This window comes from Desmodus rotundus, chromosome 9 (assembly GCF_022682495.2).
Source record: "Desmodus rotundus isolate HL8 chromosome 9, HLdesRot8A.1, whole genome shotgun sequence".
Taxonomy (NCBI): domain Eukaryota; kingdom Metazoa; phylum Chordata; class Mammalia; order Chiroptera; family Phyllostomidae; genus Desmodus; species Desmodus rotundus.
Window position 1 is genome coordinate 76,220,714 of NC_071395.1, and position 23,424 is coordinate 76,244,137.

The 23,424-nt window shown below is 40.6% G+C and overlaps 1 protein-coding gene across 2 annotated transcripts in view; it reads left to right on the plus strand.

The window, feature by feature from the left end:
• METTL16 (methyltransferase 16, RNA N6-adenosine) overlaps positions 1–22,781 on the plus strand; it is a 66,111-nt gene extending 43,330 nt beyond the window's left edge. Inside the window, exons 7-9 of one of the 2 annotated variants that reach the window (XM_045198977.3) lie at positions 922–1,011; positions 14,905–15,078; positions 15,427–22,781. In XM_045198977.3, the coding sequence (XP_045054912.2) occupies positions 922–1,011; positions 14,905–15,078; positions 15,427–16,050 (888 nt within the window). In that variant the 3' untranslated portion in view covers positions 16,051–22,781. The remainder of the gene's footprint in view (positions 1–921; positions 1,012–14,904; positions 15,079–15,426) is intronic. The other variant, XM_024564684.4, reaches the window with a different exon arrangement.
• The last annotated feature ends 643 nt before the right edge of the window (positions 22,782–23,424 follow it).

Genomic DNA, 23,424 nt, shown 5'->3' on the forward strand with positions numbered 1-23,424 from the left:
TTTTTTTATTTTGTAATTTGGGGTTAAAAGAGACTTTTTGACAATAACTTACAACAAAGAAAAAGTGGCAAAACAGGATGTATAGAATGTCAGAGAAACCAGAAATCAAAAACTTGGTTGGTATCTACCTCCTGCTGACCTCACATCTGACTCCTTTATAATCGTAGAAACTCAGGGCTACATAAGTTAAGAGACTTGTTCTAGATTATGTGTCTAGTTATCAAAGAACAGCTATAACCAGAACAAACCTCAGTATAGTTTGTTTCCCACTGTGGTTCAGCCCCTTGATTCTGTTTTGCAAAGCAGGTGGCAAATAAATACTTCCCCCACCCTTCCCGATGCCCCTCCCATATGTGTTTCTGCCTGAGTAAGCCTGAGCAGGATGACTTTTCAGAGAAAGAGATCAAATGTGGGGTCAGTGGTAGAAGTCAGATTTCTGATTGCTGGTTTCTCTCTGACATCCTATTTATCTTATGTTCCCTACCATACTTCTCTTTGTTAAAATTAGAGTAACTACAAAGTAGCTTTTTCTTCATAAAAGCTGACAAAAGGGAGACTACATAGCTGTGTTTAGCCATTTGGTGGCTCTCCTTCTTAGAAAAAGAAAACAAAAAAACATTCAAATCATTTTACCAAAGATTCTTTGAAGATCTGTGTTTTGGGTGTTTCATTTATTTGGATATCAAGCCAGAACTATAAATTCTCTCTAATGTTTTATAGTAGTGGGATAATTTATTACAGATAATAAATTATCTCAACCTTAACTTTGTTGAGATAATTTATTCACTGATTTTAGGCAGCTGTGCATAATTGTTCTTGGATAGTAGTTTGTTAACTGATAAAAAGAGAGAGGCAACAGCCAGAAACATATTGTTAGAATGACTTCAGTTTGATGAGGTGTGCTGTGCTTGTTGGTTTCAGGTTCCTAAAGTCACCTACACTGAATTCTGTCAAGGGCGGACAATGAGATGGGCCTTGGCTTGGAGTTTTTATGATGATGTAAGAGTACCAGTAAGTAGAGACCTTGCTTCTGTTTCTCCAAATGCTAGCACGTGGTGGGTTTTAGTAGGTCAAAAATGAACTAAATTTGTACTGTCCTATATCCTTGAAGTTTGCTCCATAAGCTTGCATCAGAGTGCAAAGTGGTTGTGAGACAGAGTCCTGGAAGGCTAGCTGTGGTCACGGGGGGCCTTTCTCGTGAGTTGGTGCAACACAGTGATTCTTGTTTGGCAAGCATAAATGAATTGGAAATGCATCTTTTAGGAATTAAAAATTCAGATAATACAAGTTGTAGAAACACTTTGTGGGTACAGTTATTCTGTTGGGCATTCCTCAAGAAGTGAAGTGGAAGTCTGTTTTTCTTTGCCCGCTGCTGCTTTCCTAGAGTAGCTATCTCCTGGGACTCCTGGCTGTACACAGAAATTTGCCATTTGGGTTTGCAGGCTTTTGATATGTAACACTTAGAACACTTCACTAGAATGATCCCTATGTTGACTTAAGATTAGCACTAGAATATTGATCAGTTTTTGAAGCTGGGTGATAGATCATTATCCTATTCTCTCTACTTTGTGTATGCTTGAGCTTGAACATTTTTTGTAATAGAACGTTTTAAAAAAATGATTTGTTCCACAAACTTCTCCAAACGTCCTCTCTGCTGCTATATGTAAAGGAAAAAGACTTACGAACTGGTGAGACTGAATGTATTTTCTGGGGTATACTGAAAAGTCAGAATAGAATAGCATCTGTTTGTTCTCACATTTCCCTAGTAAAAGTGATTGACTCTCGTTGTCTGTAGTCTCCCCCCTTAAGTTGAGGCACACTTTGCTCCATCTGTGCTCCTCCTGCCCATAGTGTTGATGGAGGCCTAGTACCTGACCCTTCAGGTCTCTAGACCTTTGCGCATAGAATAGGGTAATTCTCACTGCTCCTCTCCAAAGGTCTTGGCTGCTCTCTGTCTCTAAAGTCATCTTAAATATTGCTGTGTCTATGAGCTTCTTTCCCCTATCTCGTAGGGCAGAGGAAAAGAGACACATGCAGATGTAGAAGGGGACAATTTGCAGATGTTTCTGAGTACATGAGCTTGAATTTGAAACTGAGCCTGTCCTTCCTAACACTCTGCAACTAGGTGTGCTGCTGAGTAGAATAAGTTTCACAGTCAAGCTTGAACGGCCTGTCCCGTGGAAGCCTAGACCCCCCTCTCTATACAGTGACTGCTGCAGGGTATCTAAAGGTTAGAGTTTGAAATAGTCACTGGTTAAAAAGATGTTTTTGCTTTTTGGACCTTGCTCCTTTTTCTGTCATGTTCTAGAATACTACAGCTTTCACACCAGATTGTTAAAATCATTAGTAATGCCCTGGGTTATTCCTATGCAGACACTAACAGCTGCAGGAAAGTGGAACTGCACCTGTTTCCAAATATTTTCTGTTTAACTTGCTTCCCACATTTGTTGGCACTGCAGGTGGAAGAGCTCATAATGAGCTCTGGCACTCTTCACATCATCTCAGAGACCAGAGTTGCCCTCACACTCTTGGATTAGTAGCTATTTCATATCAAAGTATCAACGAGCACTATGTTTCTGTGTTAGCAAAATCAGCTTATTTTGAAAAGGAATCTTCTAAGCTTCCCTCCCTCCCTGTCTGTCTTTTAGGGAGCCCTTTTCATAGTTTCAACCATCAAAGAGTGCCTTTTGCTGAAAGAGTCTCAGGTTTCTTTCATGCCAGAGTACTCATCCCTCCCCATCACTGTCCCAACACAAAGCTGTTAATAATGCATTCCCAAGTGTTCCATTAGGTGCACTTAAACTGCCACAGGGAAAATGGCAATTTCTGATTTGTGGTAACCCAGCAACAATTTCTTAGCACTGGTGCCCTTGATCAGTAACTGCTTTTCCAGGGGTAGTCCCAGGGCACACATGAGGTTTTTAGTGGGCTGTTCTCTTGGTTCTCCTTCCCTCTGCTTGGGCCACCCCTCACCCCTTGCTTTTTGAAGGAGTGACTGTCACCCGATTTTCCCCCTCTTGCTACTTTTGCGGGTGGAGAAGAAGGAGGATGCTGCTTTAGATGAGGAGAGGAGGCCAAGACTACAGCTCATTAGGCAGAAATATTGACCTACTTCCCCGCTTCTCATCCCCAGTCTGGCCTTTTTAGGGTAAATGTGCAGGTTACTATGGCAACTTCTGTTTTTACTTATCATAGACCTAACTGACTCCTTTCTGTTGGTGCTGAGTGCTGAAAAATTCTAATTCACTCCTGATTCAAGTGCCTACACTAAGCCCATTGCTCTTGTCTGGATTTATTTTAGCAACAAAAAGTCGAGTCTTAGTGTTGATAGAATTTTTGTACAATCGTTTTTGATCGATGATGAATATAGGGAAGCATCTTGTAAGGACTGTTTCTTTACAGAATTTTAACAAGCCACTTAGAATGCCTCTTTGTCCCAGTTTCTTTCTAATTGCTCCAGGCATTATTTTAGCTTTGCTTTCAGAAGTTTGATGCTTGTTAAAAGAAAAAGAAAAATAATGTGTCTCCAGCAAGTTGTACAGTCTTGGTGTGAGCCTTGCCCAGGAACTCTGGTTTTAAAAAATTTGTCCTCTGCATTCAAGGCATTTCCTAGGACTTCCCTGTCTAGAGAGTAATTACTAGAGGGCCTTTGGGATTGGAAAGCGGGGGGAGGGAAGGGGTCAAATTAATTAGGTCGCCTTGTTAGTGTCAGGGTTTGGGGTCTCCAGACAGTGGCTGTACTTAGAACTCCATAGGTTTTCAAACAAGTTCCAGATAGATTAGGGATTCCTTGTAAATGTCCCAGGGGATGACAGCTGGGGGCAGACATCAAGGTGGTACTTCAGGCCTCACTCTAATTTTAACCAGATCTATCTGCTTTTAGCAATGTTATGTATTGATTTTATTTGTTTAAAGGATTCACCGTTAAGATGGTTTGAAAAACAGTACTATACCAATTTATACATTATAAAACAGATGTGATGATTAGGGAGTTGAGCTATTGAGCAAAACCAAAGCTAAGGACCCTCTTTTTATTTACTTTTCTTATTAAGTATGATCTTCATTGTGATGATCCCAGGGAAATGACACCATTTTCTGTCCCTTATGATGATTAGTTTTATGGGAGAGAAAAACACATGAAACATTTATGAAAAATTGTATATGAGTGAGTGCTGAAATGATGGTAGGGACCAGAATGGTTGAGAGTTAGAGAGTTGAGAAAAGGCAGCGGTTCAGGCTGGGCTGTCAGAGGTGACTTCACGGAGGAGGAGTTGTTATTGTTGGTGCTATTTTCTGACTGTGGAAAGGAATGATGTAGTACAGCTAAGGTGCCGCATTGTAAGCAGAACATTAGTAGATTTGGAGAACTGGATATTGTCTTTCTTGTTTGAATGGTTCACTTCACACACATTATCTATCATTTCATATAAACTTGCAACAGTCAAGTGAATGAGATGGTATTATTTCCACTTACTAAGTGAGTAAACTTGAGGCTCTAAAAAGTCAGGTTGGAAACCAGATTAGTCTAATTTCATAGCCTGTACTCTTTGTCACTCTGATACTCTGCTTTCCACAGTACTGCCTTTTGTTCCACTGTGGCCATGTAATAACCTGCTCATTAGGCCCGCCTCATCTTGTGTGTAGACCATCCTTAGCAACCTCTCTTTTCTTGTAAGAGTCACTGGGGCTCATCCTTAGCCCACCTTTCTGCTCAAAAAATTCATGAGTGGCTACCTACTGCCAGTGTCCTTGTTTGGCTCATTGGGTCTTCCAGATCTCTTTGACTTCATCCTAGTCACTCCCTCTGTTTCTGGCTGTACTGTTTTCTACCATATTGGCACCCAGTCAGCTTTGACTTTGGCATCATAAGTCTTTGTTCACAGTCTGTTCTCTGTCTGGTCCTTCTCTCAGACTTCCCTCTACTGCAACCCAGCTCAGTTCCAATTTCTGCGTAAAGCCTTAGCCATTCAGCCCATAGAAATCTGTGGACTTGTACTTATCCTTTTCAGTCATTTGTATATACTTTGAATTGGTCATTTGTTTAACTCTGGCACGGTGGATAACACCAAAACTATTGCATGGTGTATAGAAAATGCCTTTTGTGAGCTGGCCCCTGCCTAGTTTTATGTCGAGCAGGTTATTTAACTTCTCTAAGCTTCAGTTTCCTTATTTGTAAAATGGGGGGTAATAATAACACCTACCACATAGGGTTTTGAGGATTAAATATACTTAACACAGTGCCTGCTATATAGTAACTGCTCAGTAAAATACATTGTATTATCATTTTCCAGTTTGATGCTACAGTAATGTTGAGTTATGGCTGAGATTCCTTTTTTTGGACCTAAAGAGAATACCCAAGTAGTCACTAGATTACTAAAAATGGCCAGGAGAGTCCTCTCTGACCATCAGACTCCTCGTCTATCAAGTTAGTTCAGATACTACCTTCTGTGAAGCTTGTCCTGACTCTTCCGAACTGACTTTGGGGATCCTTCTCCTGTCTTCACTGTAGTACTTTGTCCATATTCCTATCATTGTATCTTCTATGTAGCCCCAACCTAGCATAAATGTCTGGTCCTCAAATAGTAATTGTTAAATGAATGAAAATAAAGGAACAAGTGATGCAAGACAGTGATTCTCAGACTTTTCCACTGAAGTGCCAACTACAGCAGAAAACAGTTACTGACAAAACCCTGTGCATCAGTATGACGATAAAGCACGCTATGCCCATGAAGTGTCCTATACTTTTCTCTTTTAAAATCCACTTTAAGTTTGTATTCTGTTCCACACATGTGTTTATTTCATTTTTAGAAATTAAGTAATTTTAATATTGAGTCAAATTGACAATCTAAGGGTATCCTATATTTATCATGTGGTTCCATTATTATTTTTAAAGTATGACAAATAATAAGGTTAATTTTATAAATCACAAAAAAGGTTAACTCTATTTATAGAATCATTTCTATTTTTATTTTCTTTTACCTTTCTGGCCCCAAAATGCAGCTTACAGAATTAACTACAATGCTAGTTTGATGCGTCTTTTTTGTTTGTTTGTTTGGATTGTCATTTTTTATTGAGCTACAAGTTGAGATGTTCAGGTTCAGTGGCACCAGTCACCCCAAACACTCCCTCCTGGGTTAGTAGGTCTTACATTTGTTCTGTTGCCGTTTATCAAAACATTTTATTTTGGTTTCAGTTTCTAATTATTTTTAATTCCTAAGGGAACTCTCTTTTGGAGTTTGGGATTTTGTTAAAATTGCTTTCAAAGCCCACTTAGCTAATTGGGAATAGTATTCAAAATAGAATACCTTTGTGCTTTAAAAGTGGGTTTGTTTGGTTTTTTTTTTAATTTTATTGTGGTTCAAGTACAGTTGTCTGCATTCCCCCCCCTGATTTTTTTTTTTTTAATAGCTGGGAGGTATTTTTTTAAGACTATTACATGGCTTTTTCTTCTTCTTCTTCTTTTCATTTTTCCTAATCCTCTTCCAAGGATATATTTTTTTATTGATTTTAGAGAAAAAGGAAGGAGGCTGGATTGCGGGGGGAGAAAAACATCTATGCGAAAGAGAAGCATGATTGGTTGGTTACTTTCTATATGCACCCAAACCGGTGATCAAACCCACAACCCAGGCACGCGCCCTGACTGGGAATCAGACCCACAACCCTTTGGTGTATAGGATGACACTCCACAACTGACTCATCCAGCCAGGGCGAGTAGTTTCTTTCTTAAAATTAAAATGTAATTCTACACACACAGAAATTTACACATCAAATAGTACAGAAGTTATCATAAGTAAGTTAGCCCCATCACGACCTTTTTGTTCCATCACACTCCCCAGAAAGAACATACAGTAGTGGGTTCTGTTTCCTACCATGGCGCCTCCATAGAGCCCCCTTTCTTTTTAAATCCTCGCCTGAGGACATTTTTTCACATTGCTTTTAGGTGGGGGGTAGGGGGAGAAGCATCAGTGTAACAGAGAAACATTGATTGGTTGCCTCTTGTAGGCTCCCCAATGGGGGACCAAGCTTACAACATAAGTATGTGCCCTAACCAGGAATCAAACCCCCGGACCTTTGGGTTTACAGGATGGATGTTGTTCCAACCAGTTGAGCCACACTGACCAGGGTGGTGGTACCTCCATAGCTCTTGATCTGTGCTGTCCAAAATGTTGGTCACCAGTGCATTGACTCTTTAAATTAAAATTAAATTGAAATTCACTTTCTGAGTCTCACTAGCTACATTTCAAGTGTTCCAATAGTCACATGTTGCTAGAGGCTACCATATTGGCCAGCACAGATACAGTACATTTCTGTCATCACAGAAAGTTCTACTGGATAGCAACACTCTAGAAAAATATATACTTTTACCTTTACTTCTTCATTTATCAACTTTAGACTGCTTTAATTGCCTTGGTTGTTTCTGTTCAGATACAATTTTGTAAACTTTTAAAAATGGAAAGGTATGTGCTTTTATAAAAACATATTGGTTATAAATTTGAATCTTAATGGCTTATTTACCAGTAGCCCAAATTCCTCTCATGCTCACTTCTAATTACGAACCCCTCCCTCCTGTTGGTGATTTTTAGTATCTAGTTTCTTGCATACAAATCATGTATGTGGGATTTATCTGCATTGGTTTGAGGAAGAGTTTGTCCTTTGAAACAGTATGACTGTATCTTATGAGTATACTACAATTTATCCGTTCTACTATTTAGGGACATTTGAGTTGTTTCCAGTGTGCAAGTGTTACGAATAATGTTTCTGTGAACATTCTTGTACATGATTTTACATTTCAGTTCAGTATGTATCTAGGAGTGGAATTGCTGGTCATGAAGTTTAACATCTTTTTAGGTATCCTATCCATTGTTTGGGTATTCTCTTTATGTCAAGTGTCTGCATTTCTTGCCTATTTTATTACTACATTTTTTAAAAATGGAATTGTTCTGGAGGGGGTGGGGGTGGAGGGATTAAGCAAAAAAGAAAGTACTCATGGACATGGACAACAGTGTGGTGATTGCTGGAAGGGGTAGAGGTGGAAGAGGGTATTGGGGGGATAAATGGTAATGGAAAAATACAATAACAAATAATGTAAAAAATGGAAAATTTGAAGTGTAGGCATTTTCAGTATTTTTCTGGATGTAGGCCTCCTTTTAGTACAGGGTGGTGCAAAGTAGGTTTATAGTTGTGAATACGTAAAACAGTTCTTGTATTATTATTATTTATTTATTATTATATGATTTTCCTTATGAACAACTATAAACCTACTTTTGCCCCACTCTGTATGTTGCTGATGTTTTCTCCCAGGTGTTAGCTTGTCAACACCTTTGGATAAAAAGCAAATCATAATTTTAATTTAACCCAACGTACCAGTCTTTTCCTTTGTGGTGATTAGTGCTTTTGTGTCTTGTTTAAAAAAAATCTTTCCTGCTCTGGCTGGTGTGGCTCAGTGGATTGAGTAGTGCAGGCCTGCAAACCAAAGGGTCGCTGGTTCGATTCGCAATCAGGGCACATGCCTGGGTGGCGTGCCAGGTAAAGTCTTTACTTATTTCAAGGTCAGGAATATTTTCTCCTATATTATTTTCTAAAGGCTTTATCATTTGACCTTTCACATTCAAGAAACTTTCAAAGAAAACTTTTGATTATGGTAAATATCAAAATTATGAAAAGATAGAACTCCCATTTATTGAACCCATTTTATCTATCACCCACTCCACTATTGACGGTTGGTGCCCATTCTTGTTGCATCTGTAGTCCCATGTACTCCTTTTCTTCTGCCCTGAAATTTTGAAGCAAATCTCAGTGTGTTATTTCATCTATAACTATTTTCATATTAATCTCTAAAGATAAAGATTCTTTAAAAAAAATAACCACAATCACAACTGAAATGATTTACAATAATTCCTCATGTCATCTCTGTAGAGGATCAGATGTTGTAGTTTGTCAAACTAGGATCTTGAGTTGTACACACTGTAGTTGGTTGACATATCCTTTGAGTTGCTTTTACTGTATAAGTGCCCCTCCCCTTTTCTTCCTCTCTCCCTTCCCCCTTATCTCCCTCCCTCCCTTGTTGGTTGAAGAAACCGGGATATTTGTCCTATGGAGTTTTTTACATCTATATTTTTCGGAGTGCACTTGCATGGTGTTCCTCAGACCGTCTTTCCTGTAAATTAGTGTTTACATCTAGAGACTTGATTGAATACAGATTTGATTTTGGGGAATGAAAGGGCAAGTCTGCTTTCTAGGTATGTGGTATACTTCCCTCGGGAGGCACATAATGTTTGCTTGCGTCTTTTTCTAAAGTTTCTCTAAGGAGAAACTTACCTGCCCTGACCGGTGTGTCTCAATTGGTTGGGCATCTTCCTGCAAAGCGGAAGGTTCAGTTCCCAGTCAGGGCACATGCTTGAGTTTGATTCGGTCCTCCCTCAGGGTCCCTTCCCCTCTCTAAAAATAAATAAAATCTTTAAAAAAGACAGAGTTAGAGAAATTTGCCCTTAGCAATTGTTTTGTTACCCAACAGTTCATCTGGTAAAGGCAGGATAAACACTTGATTATCTTGCTTTATTTTTAAGAATGATGAGTTGGTAGTTCCCTAGCACTTTTGGTCCTCCAAAAGTGACCAAGGAGGGTGGTTTGGTTTTTGTTTTTAGAGTATTATGAACTCATGGATTTACACTTTGAATTTTTTTTTTTCCTTTTTAGAAAAAGAGGGAGACAAAACATCAATGTGTGGTTGCTTCTCATATACTCCCCCACTGGGGCCCTGGCCCGCAACCCAGGCATATGCCCTGACTGGGAACCAAACTGGCAACCCCTTGGTTCTCAGGCTGGCACTCAATCCACTGAGCCACAGCAGCCAGGGCTACACTTTGAATATTTTTCAATCATTACATGTGCTATCTTTATGGTGCATAGGTTGTCCACCTTTGGCCCCCGGGAGTTTCCTCACATTGATTCTGGAGTCATCTTACTGTGACCATTATAGTCTTTGGTAGCTTCCTTGCTTTGTAGTGTGACAGGTTGTCCTGGCTCGTATCTTTTTCTGTCCCAGACCTGGAATCAACCATTTCTCCAAGGGCCTCTAGTTTATTTTAGTGGGAAATGGTATGTAGAGGTATTTGTCTGAGCACTGGGTTGGTCATACTGAGTTGGTCATTGTTTCTAGGCTTTTTCAGTGGATAGAGCTAGGAATTCTTCTCTCTCTTTTTTTTTTTTTTTTTTTTTGAGATTTTATTCATTCATTTTTAGAAAGAGGGTAAAGGAGGGAGAGAAACATTGATTGGTTGCCTCTCGTGCACCTCCAACTAGGAACCCAGCCCACAATCCCGGCAACCTTTCAGTTTGTGGGGATGATGCCCAACCCACTGAGCTACAACAGTCAGGATGGACTTATTTTCTTTTTAAAGATGAAATACATTCTCAGTTTAGGCTGTACTTTCCATTCAGTTTCTACTTAGTATCACCATTGTCCATCTGTATCTTCTATTGAAAAAATCCCATGTCAGCAAGCCCAGTCACTAACTATATAACTGCCGTCTGTTTTAACCCACAGTTACCACAGGTCTCAACATTACCAGTAACAAAAAGATTTGTGAAAATAGCAAATTTTTTCTTTTTCATTTTTTTTTCCTTTGGGGACAATCTCACAATGCCTTTCTGTGTTAATTTTGTTTTGTAACTGCAAAATATATTTACATGTTTTCAATATCAGATCTTTAAAAAAGGTGATGTAGTGAAAAGTCTGGCTTTCTCTTGTCTTTCACTCTGATCCCTCACTGCTCCATGGGTTACTGTTTAAACAATTTTATAATTTATCCTTCCACTTTTTTTTTTTTTTTAAGAGAGAGAGAGGAAGGGAGGGAGAAAGGTGGAGAGAAACATCAGTGTGAGAAACAACCACTGGTTTCCTCTTGTACACACCCCCACTGAACCCACAATCCAGACATGCACCCGGATAGGGGATCAGACTGGCAACCTTTTGCTTTGTGGAACAGTGCCCAACCAACTGGGCCACACGGGTCAGGGCTCTACTGTTTACTTTTTCATACAAGGAAAGGCACCTACAGAGTTATAACCACCCCCTTTTAGATAGGTAGCGTTCTACATAAATTTTTCTTCCCCTTTGCTGTTTTACTTTTCACTGTTATTACCCGTATACCGGGAATGATCAGGACATTCTGAACAGTGACCCATCTGATTAAGATAATAGAAATACCCACTGGACTGTTAACAAGTTAACACCCTGAGACAACAAAATATTCAATTTACTTCATGGCAGCAGAGGTGGTACACATCTGAATACGGCGTAGTTGGCAAGGTAGTCTGGCTGTCCTTCCCAGCTCACCTCCTGTCTGCATTCCATCCAGGTGTCAGTGTCCGCCTGCTGGCTCTGTGTCTCCAAAAAATGAGCGTCTGTGCTGAATCCTGGCTCACAGGCTATTCTGCTTGTTCCTGGGGGACCTGGGGAAGTAGCTCTTCAGAGTGCAGCAGAGCGGCAAAGATCCCTGTGCCAAACGTGCTTCTTTCTCCTCTGTACCACTCTAGAAGCTACTTTGTCCAAACAAGGAGGCTGTGGCTTCCTGCTCAGCATACCTGTGGTGAATGACTCCCTTCCTCTCTTGCAGTACTGGGGAAGAACACAGTATTGTCGTGCAGCTTGTGGCTTCTTTGGGAGTTGTTGCCTTAGCTATGGTTAACAGCAGAGCCTTGGCAGTATGGATTCATGTCAAGTTTCACCTAATTTTAGAGTCTCTTGACTGATTGCACCAGTGAAATCTAGAAATTAAGAGTGAGGATTTAAGAAATTTATACACAGCCCTGCTAGTTAAAGCATATTTTCAAGTTTAAGAACTGTTTTTTGTCCAATATGCGAAATCAGTTGTAAATTTGTCTTCCGGTCCTTTGCATTAAACTGAATTAGCCATTGTAAATAATTGATTTTTTAAAATTACATTTTAAAATGACAAATTATTTATGTTATCTTGCCTGCTAAACTAGATTATGACGGTTTGAGTATAGCACTTTTCATTTAAAACATGTGTGGTTTGAGCCCTGGCTGGTGTGGCTCAGTGGATTGAGTGCCAGTCTGCCTACCAAAGGGTCTTCTGTTCCATTCTCAGTCAGGGCACATTCCTGGGTTGTGGACCAGGTCCCCAGTGGGGGGTGCATGAGAACCAGTCACACATTGATGTTTCTCTCCCTCTCTTTCTCACTCCCTTCCCCTCTCTCTAGCAATAAATAAAATCTTAAGAAAAAAATGAAACAGTTATGGTTTGAGATTATAAGCATATTAACAAAGTAAGATCATCTCAATTGGGGGAAAACAGACAGCTTCTATTTACTAGTGTTGTGGTAGGTGATGAAATTACCTACTACCAGGGACCTGTGGGGTTGAATTTAACTATTAATTTCTTAAGACCTGCTCCTGTATTTTACTCTGGCCCTGCCTACTAAGAATTTTCAGTACAAACATGAGAGGCAGAGGAATGATTGCTATAAGCCAGGCTTAATTAAGTTAATCTTTAATCATTTAAAAACTTTGCTTGAGAGTTTTGAGACTACAAATTATCTCTTGAGTGCCTATATCGTATAATAGAGTAAAACGAAAATAATCCTAAGACTATGTATGTGTATGTGTGTATCCAGATTTGTCAATTATCATTGTGTATGGAAAACTGGGGCCAGAGTGCAAGGTAAAAAAGCCATATCTGAGACAGAAGTTTCGTTTTAGTCCAGGGATAACCAGGCAATACAATTGTCTGTCTTGTTGTTTCTGACTCCCTTGGAACTTGGAAAGTGGATCCTTGATAGAACTCTTGTTAGGTGTGGTGAGTATGCATTTCTCTCCTTTAAGTTCTCTCCTTTAAGGAAATGATGATAAGTCCATTCTTTCTTTCGGAGAAAGAGGATAATTGCAGGCTGGCTCTAGCAAGACAAATAAGAAACACAGCAGCACTATCTTCACTTTGCTGGTTGGAATTTGTGAGCACAAAGGATTATCACCTCTGTCAGAAAGGATGTAAAGCATTGTCCTTTCACCCTTTGTAAATAACCAAAGATAACCTTTGGTGTGCTGGGAGGGCTGTCAGGGAAGGCCCTGTTACAGTGGCCTCTCTGTGGTGACAGCCTTGGATGGATGTTGGGAAGTATAATGGGGAATCTGATTTTTTTATTTTCATTTTTTAATTTAATTTTTCAATGACAGTTTACATTCGGTGTTATTTTGTATGAGTTTCAGGTGTGCAGCATAGTAGTTAGACACTCATATGCTTTACACAGTGTTCCCCCCAGTAGTTCCAGTACCCACGTGGCACCACACAGTTATTACAGTATCATTGACTATATTTTCTATGCTGTACTTTATATCCCTGTGACTATTTTGTGACTACCAATTTGTACTTCTAATTCCTTCTCCTTTTTTACTCAGTCCCCAACCCTTCTCCCCTCTGGCAACCATCAGTCTGTTTCAATTTTGTTTATTTGGTTAGTGAATCTGATTCTTGTGCCCCATCCTCCTATATACCACCATCTTTCATACTCCCCAGCTGAATCTCCTTAGTGCAAAATAGTTAGTCTCTCAGTAGACTAGAAATTATGTTTCTTATGCTGTGTGGTCGAGTAATAACAATACTGTTGGCTTAATGTCAATTTGTCTCATCAAGTTTTCTAGCATAGACTAAGCTGGCTATTTAGTGTATATATGTATGGGGTATGGGTTGCTGGTTAGTTCTTACAAGGCCTCACCCAATAGTTAGACCTTTCTGTGTATGTGTGTTTGCACCTGACACTTTCCAGGTAGATTTGTAGTTAACAGCAACACAATTCATCAGGAACTTGTTTTTGTAGGAAAATATCTGCAAAGCTAACTAGGTGTTTCTCTTTATAAGGCTTTCTTCATATAATCTTCATCTGTTCATTTTGACCATGACCTTAAAATTATCTCAGTTTTTTTAAAGTGTTGATAAATTTTGTCAACAGGTATGAGACTGTCTCTGAAAATAAAGTGTCCATAATATATCTGTTCTTAGCCGAGGTTTTTTGGGGTTTGTTTGTTTAATATTTAGAAACTTTTTACTTTAAAGAAATAAATTTTATATACAGCAGTGTCATTTGGTTTATAAAATGGAACTTGAGTCCCTCTAGTGGGTAGAGTCCAATTCACTTTCCAAGCTTGAAATAGAAAGAAAGATGACAGTTTTGAATTATGTGGAACCAGCTTTCAAATTCACTATTTCCATTGGTTCTGGTGCCCCCTCTCCACAATGGAGGGGCAGTGCTAAGCCAGCGGCTCTACTGTGAAGCAAGATCTAGCAGTCCTAATCTTCCGCCCACGTGACCCTGGCACCCTGGTCATTTTTAACATGTGATCTCACAGCAGCGACTCACTAGCTGTTTTCTTTCAAGCCTCCACAAGTATAAGCTCAAACTATGAGTTGGAGATTTTAAGCCACAAAGTTCTTTATAGAAAAGAGCGCAGTGCCTTCGGGGGTCTTTGAGTTGCCATGAAGGAAATAATTACACAGGTCCATTGGGGCATCACAGGTAGATAAGGATATTTAGTTATTGGAGGAGTTGTCACGTGATAACCAGAACACCAGAAGCATGGTATGACAGAAAGAACCTGGGTTTGGAGTTCACATCCTAACTTCGCAGTTACTACCCGTGTGACCTTGAGCTGGTTACACAGCCTCTCTGTATTTTAGTTTTTTCCCTTCTGTAAAATGGGGAGGTGATAAGCCTATTTTCCAGGGTTAACTATTATAAACAAACATGCAAAGAAAGGCCTTTGTGTTTTGAGTGCTCTGTGATTGGTAACAAGTCATGGACATTTTCCCAGCTGAGTTCATTAGAAAGCATTAAATGATTTGGGTAACTTTCCCCTCTTCTCCCATGCCTTCTTTTTTTTTTCAGTCACCACCAAGTAAACGAAGAAAACTAGAGAAGCCAAGGAAACCCATTACATTTGTAGTGTTGGAGTCTGTGATGAAAGAATTATCCCTCAAAGCGTCGCCTTTGGGCTCTGAGACAGTGGAAGGCATAGTAGTTGTAACGACATGGATTGAAAAAATTCTCACCGATCTGAAGGTACCTGATTAAACACATTAAAGAAGTACTTATAGTCTCTTTCTTATTTTCTTTTTTAAGATTTTATGTATTTTTAGAGATATGGGAAGAGTGGGAGAAAGAGCGGGAGAGAAACATGGATATGAGAGATACATCGACTGGTTGCCTCTCTCACGCCCCCAGTCAGGGACCTGGCTTGCACCCCAGGCATGTGCCCTGACTGGGAATCAAACCTGTGACCCTTTGGTTCGCAAGCCAGGCACTCAGTCCACTGAGCCACACCAGCCAGGTGTGGCTCTTTTCCTTTTATTTAAAAACTTTTGAGTAGAAAAGTGATTTCCTGTAAAATTTTGTTTTTTCTCCAAATAGGTCCAGCATAAACGAGTTCCCTGTGGAAAGGAGGAAGTTAGCCTTTTCCTAACAGCCATAGAAAACTCCTGGATTCATTTAAGGAGAAAGAAAAGAGAACGAGTGAGACAATTGAGAGAAGTTCCTCGAGCTCCTGAGGACGTCATCCAAGCCTTGGAAGAAAAAAAGTTTACCCCCAAAGAGTCTGGCAGTAGCCAAGATTTGGCTCGGGGCCCTGGGGAGAGTACCCTGTGTGGGCCTGCTGTACAGGAAGGCGAGTCAGCCCCTATTAAGGGCCATGGCCCAGTCCAGGATTCACTTCCCCTGGAAGAAAACCTAGAACCCATGGAGGATGAAAGGAGTGAGGAAAAAGGAGAGATGGAGGGTTTGGAAAGTTCTAAAGGCTCTAGCAATGAAACCCAGGACCAAGAGGCTTCTGAGCAGTTTAGCAACCCGGTGTCTGAAAAAGGGAACCATCTTCAAGGAGTGGCTGGACAGTACCTATTCAAGTGTTTGATAAACGTTAAGAAGGAGGTAGATGATGCCTTAGTTGAAATGCATTGGGTTGAGGGTCAGAACAGGGATTTGATGAACCAGCTTTGTACCTATATACGTAACCAAATTTTCAGGCTTGTTGCTAGCTAACTCCAAACTTCTAGCACAGTTGGGAAAGTTCTAGAGCAACTTGTTTTGGAGTAGCCTATGGAATGGCAAGAGGAATTCTTCCATTGGCCTGTTGGTAGGTCCCATTATGTGGCATTATCTTTAAAAACAGAAAAAAATTCATTTTCTAACCCCCACTTTTTTTTTTTTTAAGTTTCAGGGCATTGTAGTATGGTAGTTCAGGAGGGAAAATTGTGGTTATCAGCATCAACAAAAAGCCATCAGAAAACTCAAAAGGGATTTAAACCTGACTTAAACTGATCGCCTTAGCTTTAGATTTCTTCTGAGGCTGAAAGGATTATTTTTGGAATCTGGTCTGGGTCATAACTGCATAGAGCATCATGCTTTCTCATCCCCCAAATGGAGGCAGGACGCCAGGTCAGATAGGCTGTGTACTCTCTTCTGGAGACACTCTGAAGACTGAAGACTTTCTTGGGATATATATGATTGATTACCCCTGTGTCGGTCCTAGGAAAAGAACTGGACTGATGGTAGGTGGTGGGAGAGTCAGGGAGAGAAAGCTTAGTAATGCCAGAAGAAGGGCTGATATGGGAGCGCCTGGAAACGTCACATTCCTGACTCATGTCTGTTTTGATGACACTTATTTCAGAAACAATTAGGTAAGCAAAACTCCCAGATGTGACTGAGACACAACAGAATGAAGCCATACCCCTACCTCCAACCTGTTGAAAGTACTGTCTTGTAGCAATTTTACTAGTATATGACATTTGAAATGGAACTTTGTTTTGTTTTTTAATATAAGAATATTCAGAATTGAAAACTGACCATCCTGTTTGAATCCTGGGGTTGGGGAAAATATTTTCTTGGTTTTGAATGGGTTCTGATGATAGAAATAAGTAATGGAGCGAGATAGTTATGTGCATGCAGTAGGCTGCTTAAGAAATGCTCATCAATTAGCAGATAAGTTGTAGCTGATCAAATACTGCCTTTTGTGGGTTCCTTTGTAAACCCCCTCTGTGCTTACCTGTTAGCATAGGAGAATTCTGCGGTCAAGGTAACCCGTGTTCTTAAAACGCATTTCCAGTTGGAATGTCAGGGCTCAGCAGGCATGCCTCTGGAAAAGGAGTTTCGTTTTTTGTTTTGTTAGTGTTTTGGTTACCCTCTGCTGAGCTTCAGTTTCAGCAGCCCAGTGTTCTATTTAGTCTGATATTTTTTAGTATGGTGCCAGAATTCCTTGTTACCTGCAAAGAAGAGTGGAGCTGAGTGGGTTAAGCCACACTTTTGGAAGGTGGCTATTGGTTAGGGCAGAACACTTACGACCTTGGCATATTTTGGCAGTAGCTACTAGACCAGGCCCTCAGCAAAGCTACAGGAAATGAAAGTAGGACTATAATACACCTGACTGTGGCAGTGGATCCTGAGCTGCAGAAGATAACATACTAACCCATCATTGTTCTTAACCTGGTCTGTGACTCTAGAGAATCCATGAACCTCCTGGCTTGTTTTTAAAAGCTCTGTGAGCATATATGGGGTTTTTTGTTCATTTTTTGTTTTTTTTCCTGGAGAGAAGGGTTCCTGAGTTACAGTGGTCAGTAACCCAGTGAAGATTAGGAAACACTATTCTAGTCTAACCTCTCACTTGACAGACTGAGGAAACCAGGCTTGGTCTAGGTCACACACAGTCAGGATTTAATCCACAGCCTGGGATTCCTCCAATCCAGTAATCATCTCCTGTGCCCATCCACACTGCCCTGCTGTACTTACCTGTGCGCCCAACCCAAACCCAGTTTCCACCTTGATGGAATTTTAGGGTAATTGAGTTAGGTGGCATCTATTCATTCAGCAAGTGGTCAATAAGTGTTACTATTTGCTTGTTTGTTTCATTAAAAAAGAGTAGCATGTGTTCGTTAAAGATTTGGAAAAGTGAAAGAAAACAGTAACAAAGTCACCTCTAGTCTCAACCTTCTCAAACACAACCATCACTGCTACTTTAGTATTTCCTCCTAGTCTCCGTTTCTGTAGATGGAGTGTGATTGTGCGGGTTTAACTTGGGTTGTGCTCATGCTGCTTTTAGTTTTATATTATGCTGTTTTTCATTTTAATACCTTATAAGTATTTTTCCATGTTATAACAATAGTGTATTTATTTACACTCCTTGCCTGTTCAAAATGTATTTCAGTCACAGTATTAGCCTTTGTTTAGATCTAGTACTTAAGAGATTCCCAGGGAATGTGCTGCGTAACTGGAGGCACAAAAGATCTGTCTTGTGTCTGTGTGTTTCAGTGCCCCAGGTTTAAGGCTTCATGTCATGGATGAGGTTTTACAGATACTACTATGTTAATGCTCTTAGTGTTTAAAAAGTATGTGACAAGGGAAGCCTCTACTGCCAGAGCTGAGTGCCTTCTTTGCTATTGGATGTCTTCATTTCCTTCACTGAGAATAGTTTATCTAATGAGAGAACACTGAAAACATTTTAATTAATAAGACAAAAATTATTTCACGTATGCATATACTTTATAATTACGAGATATATGATAGCATAGACCTCTGGTATGGGGGGAAAGGAGTTTATTTTCTTTAAAGAAAGAGGTTATTGACCCATATATCATGTTGAATGATATTTGCCTTAAATGTCCAGAGATCAGGTTCATGTTGGTGGATTGGTATGGAATTAAATCTTTGTGATATTAATCTTAAATTCTATTCTGGTCCCTGGCATTGGCTTATGATCTTTTATAACTCAAATGGGAACAGAAGCTGGACTTGTTTTCCAGTGCGGACTAAAGCTGCTTTTGTTCTTTGGAACCTGCTTTGCTTCCAGCAGGTTGGTTCCCTCACCCCACATCCTTGCCTGACTGCTCACTTACCAGGGCTCCACCGCATGTCCTAGCAGGGTTGGAGTCTCTGTGGTAGAGCTTCCACTAATCTTAACGGTTCGTGTTTATTACTTAAAACTTTCGCATATATATTTAAAACATGAAACCTCTCCTCTTGTTAGAAATCAAAGCTTATGATGCAAACATACCAAATTCTACAAGTAATAAAACTGTAAGGTGTGGAAAAGATGCAAAACCCTGTGGAAAACCTGAGGCCTCTTAAAAGGTGTAGCACCTCCATCTTAAGCTGCAGCATTTTCCTCCGTGGCCACACGGGGGCTCCTTTGGCTCTTTTTATCAAGCACCTTAACCGCTCTGTGGGAATAGATAAAATTGTGTCCTTGGTATTTTTTTGAAATACCCATTTGCTACGCAGATAAATATTTTTATGTAAATAAAGTTTAAAAAATAAAAGTAGGAGAAAGAAAAAAATCCACTATTCCATGTCTTTTTTATCTGGGCATAATCTTTCAACATTTTTATGTTTCTTTATGGTCCTAGTTGACTCTTCGCTTTTTTCTTTTCTTTTCATCTGTCCTGCTACTGTAGAATATATCCATGTTGGGTCAGTCCTTTGGACCAGGTTTTTATTAGTGTCTAGTTAATTGGGGTACTGGAGGGGGACATTTAAATCTTAAACAGTAACTTTTCCAAAAGTGTTATGTTTAAGGAAGAGAAACAGAGTTCTAAGAAAGAAACTGTTTTCAATGCTCTTTTTGTCTTTAAATTGTTTTGGTTCATCTGGCTGGGTGACTAGGACGCATGTAATGTGTTGTTTGCATCAAAGTTGGCATAGTTGGTTCTGTGTTGTGTGTATTCTGAGGTTAGCCGGGCCTTCTTTCCCACAAAGGGGTGTTTCTGCGTAGAACATGTGTACTACTAACCAACCCTCGGGTCTTTGTGGGCTCAAGGAGAAGTTCATCTACCCTTATTTGTGTGGCACAGGATCAGGTGGTATTGGGTGGCCACCCAACAGATCTGCACATTAGGAGGAAGAAGTCCACTTCAGGAAACTAGAGCCCTATGGGAGTAGGAAAGTCTCAAAAGTACAGCAGTTTTACCGCCATCCAGGAGGTAACCCCGGGAAAAGGACCTGACCACATTATTTTTTAGGGAAGTTGGTGCTTGGGAGACTTGACTTGGTTTGCTGAATGGGCAGTAACCCCAGTAAAACCCGGGAGAGGCTTGCCAGTAGAATGAACTGGCTTCTGCCTCCTGGAGCAGGGCATTGGCCATCTTGAACCTTTTCTAATGCTCACAAGTGCCAATCTCTCGGTGCTTGCACCACCCCAGTATTAGCCCTGCGTGGGGCTTGCCGCACTAGCAGCAGGGCCTCACACGCTTTCCAAAGTCCCCACTCTGCTCTGTGAAGGCGTTCAGGTCCTCTGCTGTGACTCACCCAAATGGCTAAAACAGCAGTTTGTTATTTTAATTGCTGGTTGGAACAGCTAATGCTGCCTTTTGGAGACTGCTTTTACTCTGTGTTGTGACTGAGTGAAGGCCTTGCACTGCTGAATGCCCTTTGAGGGTGTAGCCTACCCGCCTGTCTCAGCTCAAGCAGAAATGTCAGAGACTCCGTGCTCTCTTCAGGGAAGTGGAGGATCGTTGGTCCTTATTTTGAGCCATGAAAATGAGATAAGGAATGAACCAGAAAGTACAGATGAACTTGGCTTCTATATGATGTTCTTAAGAGGGCCGTGGTGGTTTTAAGTCCCAGGTACTTTTGCAGCCATCCTGTGGGAATGAAAAACAGAAAAGAGCACAGGCTTCGCAGTTCATCAGACGTTGGTTTACGTTCCAGTTCCACTTGCAGGGTAAGTCAATTCCACTGAGCCTTGGCTTACACATAAGATGAAGAATTCTTGCCTCCAAGAGTTATAGCAGCAGTTAAGTGAGAGAAGTACTAAAACATCTGGAAGCGTACACAGACAAAGAGTAGGCTTTTCAACCTGTTCACCTCCTTATTCTGTTGAGTTTTCAATTTTTAGTCAGAAAATCCTACAATAAACTCAAGCGAAAAGGCCAGGGCCTCCGGTTATAATGGCAGGTGTAGACTACCACCAAGAGCAGAACCCAAGCTTCCATGTACTGAAGGATGAACGGTATTGATTAGCCATCTTCTGTATAAATTGTCACATTTAGTAACCCTGCAAGTGCTGTGGTGTCCCTGTGTGGTAACTTAATGAAACACAAGCTCAGAGAACCTAAGTGACTTGTCTTAAGGTTATTAACAGAGCTAAGTCAGCTGACCTCAAGGTTCAGAAATCCAAGATACCGAATCTCAAGATTTGAAACAAGTGCTACATTTAGGGTGGAAATCCTGGCTAATTTGAGCCACCTGTAGGGAAGGAGACATCAATTATTTGACACAGGGAAGAGAGAAAAAGAATCTCTTACCCAGCTTCATAATTCAGCACCTTAAAGTAATACTATTTTCCAGCTTATGATCAGTGAGAAAGACTTAATAAGTGAGATTACTTGTAATTAGTTCGTAATTTATGCTACCAAATCTTCATAGAATTTTGTATTTGGCAGTAGTGCAGATAATTATGCAGTCAGTGAAACCACAGAACGTCTTGTGCATGTACGTGTTGGATCAGAATCAATGTAAATAACCGATAATTAGGTAATGACTTTTAGACAATACCTAATTGTATAATAATTGAAGGAATTTTAAAAAATAGTAGGCAGCACTAAATATTTCATGTGCAGAATGCAGAATGGGTGTGCTTTTTAATTTTGCTGGAGAAGGTAGCAATTGTCAGAAAAACAGCAAGTCATCTTTCTCAGGTAGGGTGGATGAACTCAAAATCTGGAGAAAAGAAAAAGCTGCCTGCCATCTGGTAGACCCATTCAGGGAGTGTGGCCTGAGAGTCTCGAAACCAGAGCCAAGAAGTTCTCAGCTGGGGGACTTGGCTGGCTCTAGCAGCCAGTCAGCCCCTTGAGAAATGCACCGCCGCCGCCGCCGCTGCCACTGCCGCTGCTGTCCAGGAGAGAAGGCCATCCAGAGAGCACTGCTGGGCCTGGGACTGCCTTTGAGACAGGCCTGCTCCCATGGATTGGCTGGGAAAGGGAGATTCCCAGTCTGATTTGACAGGATCCTTCATTCAAACCTGTTTGTCCCAGGATTCCTGCCTTCAGGGCCAAACATGGGCATTATGGGCCAAACTCTGGTCTGTATTTCAGTGACCTCTAGATGAGTACTAATAAGGACTTCTTCATTCAAAAAGGGAAGTACAGTACTTCCTCATCTTTTACACCGGGGGCCAGGCAAGAAGGGATAGCTCATGCTCTTAACTACAAGGAACCAGCTTTTATTCGACTCCTGCTGGTTACTGCCATGCAAAAATAGGTGCCCAGTGTTGGTGGATCACTAAATTGAGAGTATCCCAAAGATTCTGTCCATGGGCCACATTCTCTCTTTTCTCCCCCTTATGGATGACCTCATTTACTTCCATGACGTCAGCCACTGCTCACCCATACATTCATGCCCAAATCTAGGCCTTTTCTGAAGTTACTGTATCCACATATCTAACCAACTAAACACAGAACATCTACCCGCAGGACTGTGGCTGTGTCAGACTCGGGTTATTGTCTGCACCTGCTGCTTCTCCTTTGTTATTGATTGCCATCCATCCATCCACCCAGCTGTCCAGTCACCATCCGGAAATGAGTTTGTCATCTCTGCTCCTCCCTCTTTTCACCACCAGGAACTAAAATCTTCCACTTTAGAAATATCTTCCAAATCCAACCCAACCCCTTCGTCCCTAGCGCTGCTGTCTTAGTGCTGTTCCTCATCTCACCTGGATTCTAAGGGTAGCCGGAACCATTTCTGGGGAACTTGAGAGCTAAGCATCAGAAAGAGCAGCTTTAGGTAGGATTGAGAGGGGAAGACAAAAAAATCTGCTTTTGAGGGTAAAATGGGAGACCTTTCAGAATAAAGACTAAGATGAGAAGTAGACCCACAGCAACAGGTCAAAATAGTTGAGATCAAGAATCATGAGGCCCTTCCTCATAAAGCACAGGAGAACTTTTTCCCCTTTGATGACATTTCATTTTACAAAGTAATGCATTTTCATTATAGAACTACTCAAATGGAGTTATTTTACGTTTTGTCTTAGTATTTTAAGTATATTTTATTGATTATGCTATTACAGTTGTCCCATTTTTTTCTCCCCTTTATTCCCCTCTGCCATGCACCCCCCCCACACACACACAGCTTTCCCTCCCTTAGCTCATGTCCATGAATCATCATAAAAGTTCTTTGGCTTCTCCATTTCCTATGCTATGCTTAACCTCCCCCTGTCTATTTTGTATCTACCATTTATACTTCTTACTCCCTGTACCTTTTCCCCCATTCTTCTTCCTCCCCTTCCCCACTGATAACCTTCCATGTGATCTCCAGTTCTGGGATTCTGTTCCTGTTCTAGTTGTTTGCTCAGTTTGTTTTTGTTTTTGTTGTTTTTTAGGTTCAATTTTTGGTAGTTGTGAGTTGTCATTTTACGTAAGATTTTTTATC